This window comes from Streptopelia decaocto (genome assembly GCF_964273445.1).
Source record: "Streptopelia decaocto genome assembly, chromosome: 5".
Classification (NCBI taxonomy): Eukaryota; Metazoa; Chordata; class Aves; order Columbiformes; family Columbidae; genus Streptopelia; species Streptopelia decaocto.
The window spans coordinates 67,389,154-67,402,008 of NC_138659.1; the positions used below are offsets into that span (position 1 = coordinate 67,389,154).

The 12,855-nt window shown below is 40.2% G+C and overlaps 1 protein-coding gene across 2 annotated transcripts in view; it reads right to left on the reverse strand.

Moving 5' to 3' along the window:
- Positions 1–12,855, reverse strand: part of FGFR2 (fibroblast growth factor receptor 2) — an 85,846-nt gene that overhangs the window by 25,104 nt on the left and 47,887 nt on the right. For both annotated transcript variants that reach the window (XM_082054568.1, XM_082054567.1), the window contains 3 exons: positions 7,152–7,342; positions 4,409–4,553; positions 2,074–2,270 (listed from right to left, as the gene is read on the reverse strand). In XM_082054568.1, the coding sequence (XP_081910694.1) occupies positions 2,074–2,270; positions 4,409–4,553; positions 7,152–7,342 (533 nt within the window). The remainder of the gene's footprint in view (positions 1–2,073; positions 2,271–4,408; positions 4,554–7,151; positions 7,343–12,855) is intronic.

Here is a 12,855-nt window from a genome sequence, read left to right on the forward strand (position 1 = left end):
TAACTCTTGTTAACAAAAAAAGCACTCAGGAGTATTGAGAGTAGTGGAATTTTTGTTTAGGGGTTGAAATAGGATTCACACTTTCAAATATATACTTTTTTTTAAAAAAAAATCCCACTTTTAAAAGCAAAATGCCATTTTTTTGCTAAGAAAAATCTAGAAAACCAAAATAAACTGAAAAAACCCTATCTGACAAGCATGTTGCAAGACAGAGATTATTTTCCTCTGTGAAAACAATAGCTTTGGAGAAGGTCCATATTGCATCATTTAGTGACAAAAATCTAAACTGAGGGCAGCAGTTGACACTGCTGTCACACGCAATGAAATAACACTATTGCCCCAAGGAACCATTTCCAACTGACACAACTGAGCTCACACCAAACCCTGAGTATTTTTTGTGCTGTCAACTTATCTCTGAGTCATTATGATGCTTTTACATTCAGGCTGAAATCGAATAGATGTATTTTATCTAAGCAGCTAATACATATTGCTCTCTGGTTAACCATCCATTTGAAAAGCCTTCTTTCTCCAGAAAGCTATGCAGATTTTTAGTTGTAGAGATGTGTGAATTGAGCTGGAGGTGATATACTCAGAGGTGAAGGTCCCTCTCCTCCCCAGTGATTCTCAAGTAAATGACTAAAATCATAAAATTACCAAAAAAAACAAACAAACAAAAAGTGGCAAAGAAAGACAAACCAAGTAAGAATTAACATTGTTGCTCATAAAACAAAACAAGTCTCTTTCAGATTGGACAAAGTTTATGTTCACCGACTCAAGATATTATAAAATACTGCGTTTTAGAGGAAGATGGCTAAAGCATTAGTATTCTCTAGTATTTTTAACCAAGGAGATTCAGAAGCTGTGGGGGAAAAAAAGGGTTCTGAAAAAAATAATACCGGTCAAAATCCCAGGACCAACCTCCACCCTGACTCTGTGTGGTTGTGCATCTAAATTTCAAACACTTACACTGAAGAACTATTTTGAAGGTATGTCCATTAGCCTGACAGTGATAAAATTCTGGACAGGCAGTAAGAACAGTCTGCAGAAATTCTGCACAACCCAAACTAAACCCTCAGATCCAAACACCCTGACCAGAGCCCTGGGTCCAACCCCTGCAGATGGGCCCTATTTTGAACAATGAGGGGAACCAAAGCCTCAGATGCCACCACCCCTGCACCTCACAGGCCTGAATCCTGGGGGTGGGTTTGGTGGGTTCAGGGGTCTATACTGAAGACCTACTGCAAGAAAAAATCAACAAACCATATTAAACTCCAGCTTCAAAACAATCAAGTCTTTCAGGAGAGGACAGTATGCGGGAAGTGAGGTTGTTTTGGCAAGTGACAGCCTGTGGCAAAGCCAAAGGTCTGTTACTTGTTCAACTGGTTTGGTGCTCGTGCTTTTTCCCTCTCCAGAAACACTCATTGCCAGCCACAAGAAACTGTAAAATATATTTTATGCAATGCCGTTGTGTACATTTTAAATCTCACATTTGCTTTTGTACCTCACTCAAACACATCAGCATCTTAAGCTAAGAGCTGATATGGTATCTCTCCTGTTTTTACTTTATTACAGTCTTTTTTCTATTTTGAGGTGGTTTCTGGATGTTTGGCTATGAAATTCCCTCCCCTCAGTCTTCAAAATTCCTCCTGAAAAATACCTCTCTGTATCTGGTACCTAGTTACTGCAATAATAGTCACCTTAGAAACATTATAAATACACAATTAAAGAGGATTCTGTTCCAAAGTCCATTAAGTCAGTAAAATTTTTTCCATTGACTTCAATGAGCTGTGGGATCAGGCCCTAAAATACTACAAATACATTTTTTCCATCTATAGACAGAACATATTTCATTTTTTACATTTCTCCCCTAACATCCCTGCCCTGAGAAACACTCTGTTGTGTTAAGTTGTACTTTTCTTCCCAGGCCAGTCTCAGATTAAATCCCACCCCTACTGCCATTGGGCAGTAAATACTGCTTATTTATTCCCCTTTTCCAAAGCTTTCATTAGAGGGATGTGCTGGCTTAGTTGTTTGGTAAAAGGTTTTTTAAACTCTTTATCTACTTTCTGTTACCTGTCTGCGCAGAGGGATTCGCTTTGTCAGCTTATGGACAGCGGGCTGGCTGCTGAAATCTGGCTTCTTGGTGGTGTTCTTCATGCGGCACAGGACGACCGTCAGCACCATGCAGGCGATTAAGAAGACCCCTATGCAGTAAATTACTATTTCCAGGTAGTCTGGAGATGTCGGATATTCTTTTTCTTTTTCAGGAGCTGGATTGGAAGTTTTGAGGAGGGAACAATCACACCACAGAGTTAGCACACGGGACAAGAAGAGCTCAGTACAGTGCACGGAAAAACATGAAATGGTAAAATATCAGCAATTCTCGTAGTGACTGTGTGACGTACAGAATACTGTGGATGTTTAGGCCATCTTGCAATCTGAGAGTAATTCCTCTTTCTAGATCACTGCTTTGACTTTCTCAGTTTGCCACTGCGTGTGAGCTTGTGCATATATTATACATATTTATATAGAGAGATATATACATGTGTCTGCCTAGATAGGTACATATAAATTGAAATATTGGATGATCAAGTATAATTTTAGGGGAAAAGAAAAAACTGAAGTGTTCAAACAAGGCTCAGGTTCATTTTGTTGCTCCAGTCAAACTTCAGAATTACTGCAAATTTTTTTAACCACACAAAAACACATCTAAAGATAAAATATTGAATTAGCTAGCCTAAGAGAAACGTGTTTGAATACGCAAATACACATTTGGGCTTGAGCCTGCATTGCCTGTTTATCCAAAGTTTTCGCTGCGGCCTCAGAATACAGAGGGAATGCAGGATGAATCGGTTCTCATCAGGTTTCTAAATCCAGGTTTGGGGTTTCAAGAGTGTTCCAAGGACCCAGCAGCCCATCTGCTTAACTCGCTGTCATTCCTGCTGGGTATTCAGCTCCTGAGATTCTTCGAAGACCCCAGCATCAGGCTAAAAAGCGTAACGCAACCAAAAGCTAAACTGCCAGCAATACGTTAATGATCGCATTCTCTTTCATGAGGACTGCATGTTTCAAGTAACCTCACCTGTGGTTACTACTCTATGAGATTAGATTTTAGCGGCAGTGGTTCTACAGAGCAGTTACTCTGACCAAAACTGTTCTGAAATTATCTTCAAGACTGTTACATGTGCAAACATTGTCCCTAATCCCTCCTCTGCGATACATCCCCTGGATAAAGAGATTCCACAGCAATTCGTGGTCACTCCGCAAGCAATGCACGTTCAAGCTGAAATTTTCTTGCACTTCATTCTAAGCTTGCAAAAATATTTCATTCAAGAAAATCAGTTAAAAATGCTGTTCAAGCACTTGCAAACTGCAAACACTGCTAGCAGAAGCGAGCTCTACACAAGCACTGCTTTGCCTGCTTGGTGACAGACCACGCAGGCTCGGTGCTCAAATAACAGAGATGTAATAACGTTGCCTCGTTCAATATATTTTCAGAAATTATCTGCAGAAAGTAGGAACGTTTCACTCCCGTAATATGAACCTCAGCGATATGCACATGCAGGTTTTGTACCTTTTACTTTGGATTAACAATTAATAAATGGGAAGCACAGGATGACCCAGCAAACCTCAGGTGGTTCATGGTTTTTGCCAAGTAACTCCAACAGTTACAAACGAGAAAATTTGACTAGTGTCAAAACCAACTACAGTTTTTCTAACAGCTGATAACAATTTCCAGGCAATAAAGCACATTGATGTTTGTTTCTTTTAAGGACAGAAACACCATCAACCCCAGAGCAGCAAGACATGCTTTGCAGTAAAAGCAAATGACTACTTGTTTTCTTAGAGCATGCAATGTTTAAAGATGCACGGAGCCAATTCCCAAGATATGGAAGGCACTGCTTCTGTACACGATCCATTGGCATCAAAATTGGAATTTCCATATGAGATTTGGATGACAGATTAGAGTGAATTTAAGCACACTAAATAGTATTTTGGTGAACCAGTGCATGATTGTGGCCAAATTAGTCTCAAAGCTTCATAAGAAACTTCGAATTTCATCCTCTTGAAAAATTTTACAATGATTAATGTGCTGATTTTCAGTTATCTCACTGAAGTGCTAAGGAAACGCAGCTCCTTAGCATTTCTGATGAATGTTTAACAGATGTAAAAATATTTCCATTGAGTGCAATAGGCATTCCCCACACACACTCTTTTTTTTAATTGTTATTGTTAGGTTTTTGGAGTTGCAAATACATGACAATTCATTGGCTTGAGATAACTGTGTTTTTAAAAGAAGAAATCATTGTAAAAGTCCTTTTCTGAGACAGAAGCCGTGCTAATTCTGCAGCAATTAACAAGGGGAAAATAAAAAGAGGAAAAACCACGGAAAGAGAGCAGTGTATACCTGGCAGAACTGTCAACCATGCAGTGTGAAAGGATATCCCAATAGAATTACCCGCCAAGCATGTATACTCCCCAGCATCCTCAAAAGTTACATTCCGTATATAGAGAACCTCAATTTCTTTGTCCGTAGTGTTAACACCGGCAGCCTAAAAAAAAAACAGAAGAGGGAAGCAAGAGAAAAAGCGAGACATTGAGAGAATTCTTGTGGATAGGGAGATGGAGCCACGGGGCTTTGCACTTTGTAAAGGCAGAGGTGTAGAGAGGCAAAGCTCCTTCCCCATCCACAATCCCTCGTCCAAAAGGCGTTTACCAACAGGTCCCAGCTCACCTCAGAAAGTGATCAACACCCTTCACCAGACCTCGACTCACCACCTAGACATGCATGCAATCAAACCACATGGAAAAATTCACCCACAGAGCTTTTGGTTTTGGCTTTTTTTTTAATAAAAGGAAGTTGAAAGAAAAACAAAGAAAACAAAGTAGGACAGAACGTAGAATCCTTCACATGTAGTTACCTGTTTCAGAGGAAAGAATTTACTATAAAAATACACTCTGAAGGTAAATTCTGCTCCAATGGACATAACTTAATACCTGTTTTGAGCAGTGTATGGTCCTTGCATCATCCACTGCACTACTACTTAAATATTGTACAGTGTGCAGTGTCGCCCAATCTCAGCTTAATTGGAAGCCTGGTAATATTTGGTGGCTTGATTAGAAGCACAGTGTAGGAAGGTAGCACAGGTCTTGTTCAAAAAAGACCAGTTATGGCTCTCAGAAATGTGGAGAAAGACTGGGCCCCAAAGAGTCAAAAGCCATGTGGTGGAAATAAAATCTATTTTTCTAAATCTTAGAGATTTAAATAATAATAATCAGAAGGTTTCTTCCGGTCTCCTTCCAGACTTGTTAAATCTCTGGCTTGACAAGTCATTATGCACAAAAACAATCACTGTATCAGTGATTATCTAAACTCGTACAAATAGAGTAAAACTTAGACCTGGAACTTTCCAGCTGTCCCCAGATGAGCACAGCCAGGAATCAGCATCAAGGTCTCTGTGATGCAGATTTAGAGAAATGTTTGTTTGCCACTTTTTGTCTCTGTTCTGTTCAAAAATGCTACTTTGGAATACATGATGATGAGGGAATAAACAGATTTTTACAAGACCACTTTAAAGTAAATTTACTTGTGAGTTGTAGTCGCGTTGTTGCCAGTCTTTATTGCTATTAATGGGCTATTACCCAGTTAATAACAGGTGAATAGCAACTGGAAAACCCTCCCACCCTGCACAGTCACAGGTGACGTGGGAAGTTATGAGTAAACTGACATGACTTATACTTCAGTGGGTACATACGTGAACATTTCATATATATATACGCATAAGTATATATATAAATATACACTAATTATGTTGTAATTACGTTGTTCAATAAGTATCTTGTATGTGAATGGCAAAGTATGCATAATTAACTAACAACAAAACTGGACATAAACACACAGTCACAAAGACACCAAACACAAGAGAGGACAAAGATCAGCTTCAGAAACCAGTGCTTATGGTGCACACATAATATTGTGGGAATTTTTCCATGGCTGCTGGTGTAAGACCAGTTGCATCACCGAAGGAGGATTACACATAGACCACAAGGCCAAAGAGTTATCCTACAAGCTGCCTGCAGTCTCCCAAAGCACCATTTTTCTCCAGCTTCCACATCCAGCTTGCTTTAAAAAACAGTGTTACCTTGTATACTCGGCAGAACAGAGAGCCAGGCAGACTGGTTGGCCTCCCCTATATAATTGGAGACCTTACAAATATATTCTCCAGCGTCCGCCTCTGTCACATTGTACAGTGTCAGCACTTCAGCATTGGAACTATTTATCCCCGAATGCTAGAATAGACCAATAACACAGGAGAACAATGTCACTGCTGCCCAAAATGGACACCGATCTGTCTATGGTCCCACCACCAACACATCATAAGAATACGCCTTCCACTTCATACAGGTATCAGCATCAAAACATCGAGGGTTTGTTTGGTTTTTTTGTAGTTGTTTGCTTTTTTCTTAAATACAAAGCATCACACAAGGAGTTAGAAAACAGCAAAGTGAGGGGGAGAAAGCACCTGAGCTGGTGATTTCCACCAACTGCACGGAACAAGATGGTATCGAGCTGGCTGTCCCGCCTGCCAGTGCAATAAGTTTTGCAAAGCCACCCAGTTTGGAAAACTCTGGAGTTTCCCTGGTGGGGTTTACTCAAAACGCCTGCGGCAGGAATGACGCCACCGATACGCTGGCAAAAAATGGGACATCTCGGCAGGCTCAGCATCCAGAAAACCCAACCCTGCCAACAAGCATTTGGCAGCAGGCGTCACGTTACTTTGAAATAAAGAGGCTGAAAAAGTGTGAAAGAAATAGAGTCGATTGTCTTGGGTATGTTTTGGATGCATTCTACCCATACATAAATGTCAATGATGTTCTTTAAGAGGGTTTTCATTTTTTTCTGAGTAAGTCATCCCTGAAACATTTACAGATAAAGAACTTCATGGAAGTAAAAAAGAGTAAAACAGCATCTATAAGCTGCACAATTAGCATTCAGACAATCAAATATTTATCTAACTCATTATTTCATTTGTAACACAAACACTTCCATTTTCAAAACAAGTTCGGATCTCCAAATCCTTGGATTTACACCAAATAAATTCAGCACTTTGAAGAAGTCGTCACCATCGCCGGCATCTGTAAAGCCTCACCTTTAAAACCTGAAGATAGGGCAGCCCATCTGGTCCGTATTTACTGCCATTCTTCTCTACGTGTTTTATCCATTGAATATGAGGTTGAGCATCACTGTAGACTTTGCAGACAAACTCGACGTCCCCTCCGACGACTGCAGAGGCATTTGCCGGGAGGCCAGCCTGGAGGATGGGTCTGTGTGGGGATCGCTCTGTTCGGGAGGGGGACAAGAAGGAGTGAGAGAGAGAGAGAAAGAGAGAGAGAAATAAAGATGCCTAAATAAGAAGAGCTGCCAAGAAAACTGTAAGTGAACTCGAGCCAAAAAGCCCTGTAAGCCTGTTGGCTGACTCCTCCGAAATCGCACTGCAGCCAAAACGTATAACAAAAACTACAGTTCAAAGGAGATGACTTGAGCACTACACTTGTAATATAAAGAATAGCTATTTGGGGGGGAGGGGAGAAACTGTGCTTAAAAACTTTAAGCATTTTTCATAGTTCAACTCAGCAAGAATTTAGTAACATATCTTCCCCCCCCCCTTTTTTTTTTTTTGAGTTATTGTAGTAAGTATCTCTGAGCTTTAAAACATTCTAATCGAACTAAACCTCTACAAATTAAGAACATTATTGATTAATTTTTAAAATTTATTGTTGTGTTAAAATAAACCAAAGAGAACTTCTCAAAGCCAGCAGTAGAAGGCTCAGCACTGAAGCTCCTGGTGCAGGATGCCCATAGCAAACAGCTTGACTCTTCAAAACGCTCTGCCCAGTGCTCCCATGATAGCTGCTCTCTGCTTTACGCAGACACAGCAGCAGGAATAAAGTTCGTTCTTATTCTGAGCAACACCAGGAAATACAGGATTCCCTGGAAAACTGCAGTGTATTTAATCTGAGCCAATAGAGCTTTTAATCTGTGGACCTGCTTAACCATTTATCAAATGTTCTTGCTCAAGCTCACATCACTTAATATACCAAGTGTACCCTGGATCTTCTGGGTACCCAGGGAGTCACTGCAGCCAGAGTTCCCAGCCCAATTTTGTGGACGTGATATAGGCAGTATTTGGGCAAAGCATTGATGAGCCTCATCCTCAGCTATGACAGCAAGGCAGCTTTCCATCACCCTCACTAAGCCCAGTTTAAAAGATACTAAAACCTCCTGGCCTCCAAGGCCACCAACAGCCTTTTTTTGTTGGACAAGGCAAGTGGGCAAAGCATAAAAACTTTTCATTCAAACATCTCATAAGTGAAAGCCTTCTAACTGACAGCCTTAGTTACCAAATTTCTTTATTATTCAGTGAGCAGGACAGACACTGTCACCCGTCCCAGAAAACCTTCGGGGAGCTGCAGTTTCATCAGCCTCACTGGGAACTCACCACCCTCCTCATGCAAACTTAACTCTGTTTCTTTCTCTAAGAAATCAAAGTTAATACTGACCTACATATATTCCATACTTTCAACCCATGAATTGGAACACCCATTGCCCAGCCCCCTCTCCCCTACTCCAGGAATTATTTCAAAGATAAGTAAAAAACAGCAGACCTAAATATTTGTTTTTAGAGGCCGTACACTGTAAAAGCTTTGACATTACGAGCCAAATCAACTGAATTTCAAACGAAGCAGTCCTTCTTAAACATACTAGTTTCCAATAAACTGTTTCACAAGCAAACATTGCGAGTGTAATAGCAAATAATGATGCCCATGGAACAATGGGATCTTTTATACAGTCCAATATATTTGGCATGCGGCAAACATCTACTGGGAATTTATTCACTGAGGCTATGCTGGCAGCATACTACAAAGCAGCAGTCTTATTTTACTTGTAGCAAAAATGCATTTGTGTTGCAGTTATTAAATTATTGCATCGCTATACCTGTCATTTTCAAAGATCTAGGAACAGTTTAGTATTTTTTAATTTGTAAATTACAGTAGAACATATAAATTACTATTTTACAGTTCTGGAGAGAACTTTTAGTTTCTCACCTTCTACTAAATAAGCTCTAATTCCATCTCCCTCACTCCTTCATTTGGGTACAAAAACAGCAAGCAAAAATCTCTCTTTAATAGAAACCTTACACCATCTTCCAAAACTTATTACAGCTGCCTTCAGTATAAAATGAAACCTTAGAGAATGTTATTTAAAATGTTTTTTAGGAGTCAGCAGGCCTCATGTTTCATTTCTCCACATCAGGGTTTGATTTCCTTTGTGACCTTATACTCTGCCCTTAAACAAACCAGAGAACGAGGCCTGAAACATCTTGGAAAAGTTCCTACTATGCCAGCATCAACACACAAAACGTGTTTAGTTTATCCCGATAGCCATCAATGATTTAATCTTTTATTGATGACTGTCAAACGTTTCCTCTACTGAAAAAGAAGAGGCAAAGCAAAGGAGTAAAAGCAAAGATCTTACAGTCGTGGTGTCAAATTCCTTTTAAAAAATTAAATAAAGTGTGTGCGTATGTATAGGTAAGGCATTTGTGAAATTTCTTCTCTAAGGGTAAATGTGTTGAAAACAAACTTTAGTTGCCCTCCAACATATGGAGCAATGATTAGTGTTCGTCAGCTCCCCAGCTTCAGCAAAAGGGAGTATTCCTGTGCCCACACGTGCAAACAGCACAGAAAAACACAACCATCACGATGCACATTCAGCAGAATTTCATGACAATCCTGGAATCCAATACCACAACACATATACTCTGTATTGGGGAAAAAATAAACCTGGAGAAACTTCCACTAACTACAAATGACCAGCTATAATTCTGCATAGTATTGGTAATAATAATTTCAGGATGTCACCCTGTCTTTGATATTTCTCTGTAAATCCAACACATCTAAGGACTCTACTTAAGCATTGGTACTGTCAGAACCACATTCATAAATCTTATATCACTATTTAGCCTTTAAAACACCAGCCTTACATTTGTACACCGATATCATCACTCAAACAACTGGCTACAGTAATATTAGATGGAAATGGTTTGTTTTGGTTTGTTTTTTTACTGAAAACTAGTAAAAGAGTCAAAGTTGCCTCCAAAAAAATTCTTAAAGGCTGGTGAAACTAATTTTATCATTCGCATTTCATAACCCAATAATTATAATCAGGATCATTGTGAAACTATAGTGATCATATGTTAACTCAGACAAACAATATTTTCGTACAAAACAAGTTGGCAACCAAGCATTAAGCTCGGTAGCCCTGCTGATTTCAACATTTCCCTTGTTCATTAATACTAAATTGAATCAGAACCTCAAGAAATAAATCTTTACTATTTGACCACTCAAATTTTAGTGTTTTACTGCTAACACAACTTTTTTAAAAAGAAGGTCAACAGCCCAAGCTATCATACAGAAAATCACCCCGTTGATTAGCTGTCTTCAACCATACTAAATACTACATCATAAAGACCATAAATAGTAGATACTAATATTATTACCATAAATGCTAGTTACTTAGTGAACTACATACAGATCTACAGGGGTTTCACAGATATGCCCTACTTTCTTAAAAATACTTCCCTGGTTCAACTGAAATGTAATGGATGCTTAAGACTGAATGTAATGGATGTTCAAAAATGTTTAAAAATAAAAAAAAGTATATTGATCTGAAAGTTATTGAGCCAAACAGACACCAGCTTGGTTTCTCCAGTTTGCAGCTTAGATACAAAAAGAAGAACATCCCTATTTGAGGAGTCAATTATCTACAAAAGGCAGAGCAAGAATGATGGCTCACTTGAGGAATATCACATTCAAGGCTACAAGCATCTAAATTTTACACCACCATAAAAGTGCCCAGGACTTGAGCATTTCTGCTCAGAGTCCTGCTTACCTATAGATAAACAGACTCACTATCTGAAAAGACAACTGACAATTAGACCTGCCCAATGGCTTAGAACAAACTGTCATTTAGCCTGTTAATGTTAAAACTTCAGAAAACCGCAAAGAATCCAGGAAAGCTGGAAAATCCCAAATTTCCTAAAAACTGGCACAGTGGAGGAAGCTGCCCAGGAAGTTCCGAGCCCTGCAGGATGCCTGGAGACAGGTGGGAGTCTATCCTGCCACAGATGATGGAGAAATGACTGTCAGGACTATCCTGGAAATGACTACTGGAGCCCACACACCACACCAGGAGGTCCTGAGAATTAGCTGTTTTAGAAGGTTCTGTCTCTGGGCAGCTGGTTCCTACAGAAGGGCCTCATCTCTCTCCCATCCTCAGCTTTACCCCTCCAATTTTCTTTGCTGAGCAGCTGAAGCCAATACAGAGGGAAATCAGAGAGCAGAGAGACAAGAAAGTCATGAAGCAGACACACGAGACGAAGATGCTGGAGTACGGATGAGGGTGATGGGGCCAAAATCCAAGTTTCACAGCCAACAGAGACCAGAAGATCCAATCCCACCACTCTGGTCCTAAGGCAGGGGGTGTCAGGATACAAAAACTGCGGGAAGAGAGGACGGTCGCTGAGCACACTGGTGGATGGAAGATGTAGAACAGGATTTGCTGTTGCCAGAGGCCAAAGTAAAACACATTGTGACTGAAAGAGTGGTTCTGCCACTACTGGGGTGCCTTGGCAGGGAGAGGAGACAATAACCCCGGAAGGGTTGAGCTCCAGGGCCCATCCTGAGGCCAAGTCTCCTTAGCAACCTGGCTGTGCCGGGGGCTGAGAAGAGCTCCAGTAATTGTCTATCCAAGCCTCCTTGTCACCCTAGCACAGACAGTTCAGGACCTTTCATGGGAGCTAAAAGCCAGAACCAAAGCCCATTCAAGTCAGAGGAAAAACTCACATGGAATTCAATGGGCTTTGGATAAGCCATTTGATTCATTAAAAAAAAAAAAAAAAAAATGAAAACTACTCTTATTTTCTCCTTTGAATGTGCTTGTTTCCTCTCCTTGCAAATGTGTGATTCAAGTGCAGGCTAGGAAAATAAAAGCTGAATAGCAAATCCAAGACCAAACATGAGTTCTGGAGACAATGGAGAGATCCTCAATTAACAGGGGGAGGGGAGAGGGAGAAAAAATATATTTAATTATTTTGCACAGTTTTTAATTAGATACATTTATCAGAGCCTTCAATACTAGTTTTGAAATGTTACTGACTCCTAAGGAGTCACCTTGACAGCTGCCACTGTGAAGTTACAGAGGGTTCCCTCAAATGGTGCCTCTCAGTGAATCAGTAGCTTTCCTGGATTGATAGCCCCAGTAGAGATTTGGTGTATTCAGTCCTCACTGAATAAAAAATGAAGCAGTTCCAGCTGTCTCTCTGCTTAACTGAAAACACAGACCTGCCATGCCCTTCTCTACCTGCCCTGGTCAGCACAGCATGTTCAGTATTTTGCCTGAGCTCAAGAAGCCTTCAGCAGCAGCCTGGACTGTTCGGCGAAAACACTCTGCATTCCCAACCACCTTCCTTCCAATTGCGCAACATATGTTGCTTTGGAAGATGCTAATTATCCTGTAAATCATGAGCCTCAAAAGCACCCTACAAAGTTTTAGGCTAGACTGTAATCACAGCCTCTTGTTCAGCTTTGGCTTAGCATCCCAAACTTGCTAGACTAACTCTTCAGCTTTAAAAAAAAAAAAAAAACAAAAAAAACAAAAACACATACTTTTCATCATATACTTGGACTGAAATATTTCTCCCCTGTGTTTCTTCTTCACGCAGTATGCAGCATTCTTCCACCATTTCCACCAAGCCATGTCAATAACACAGGAGGTCCCTGAAGGCCACCAAT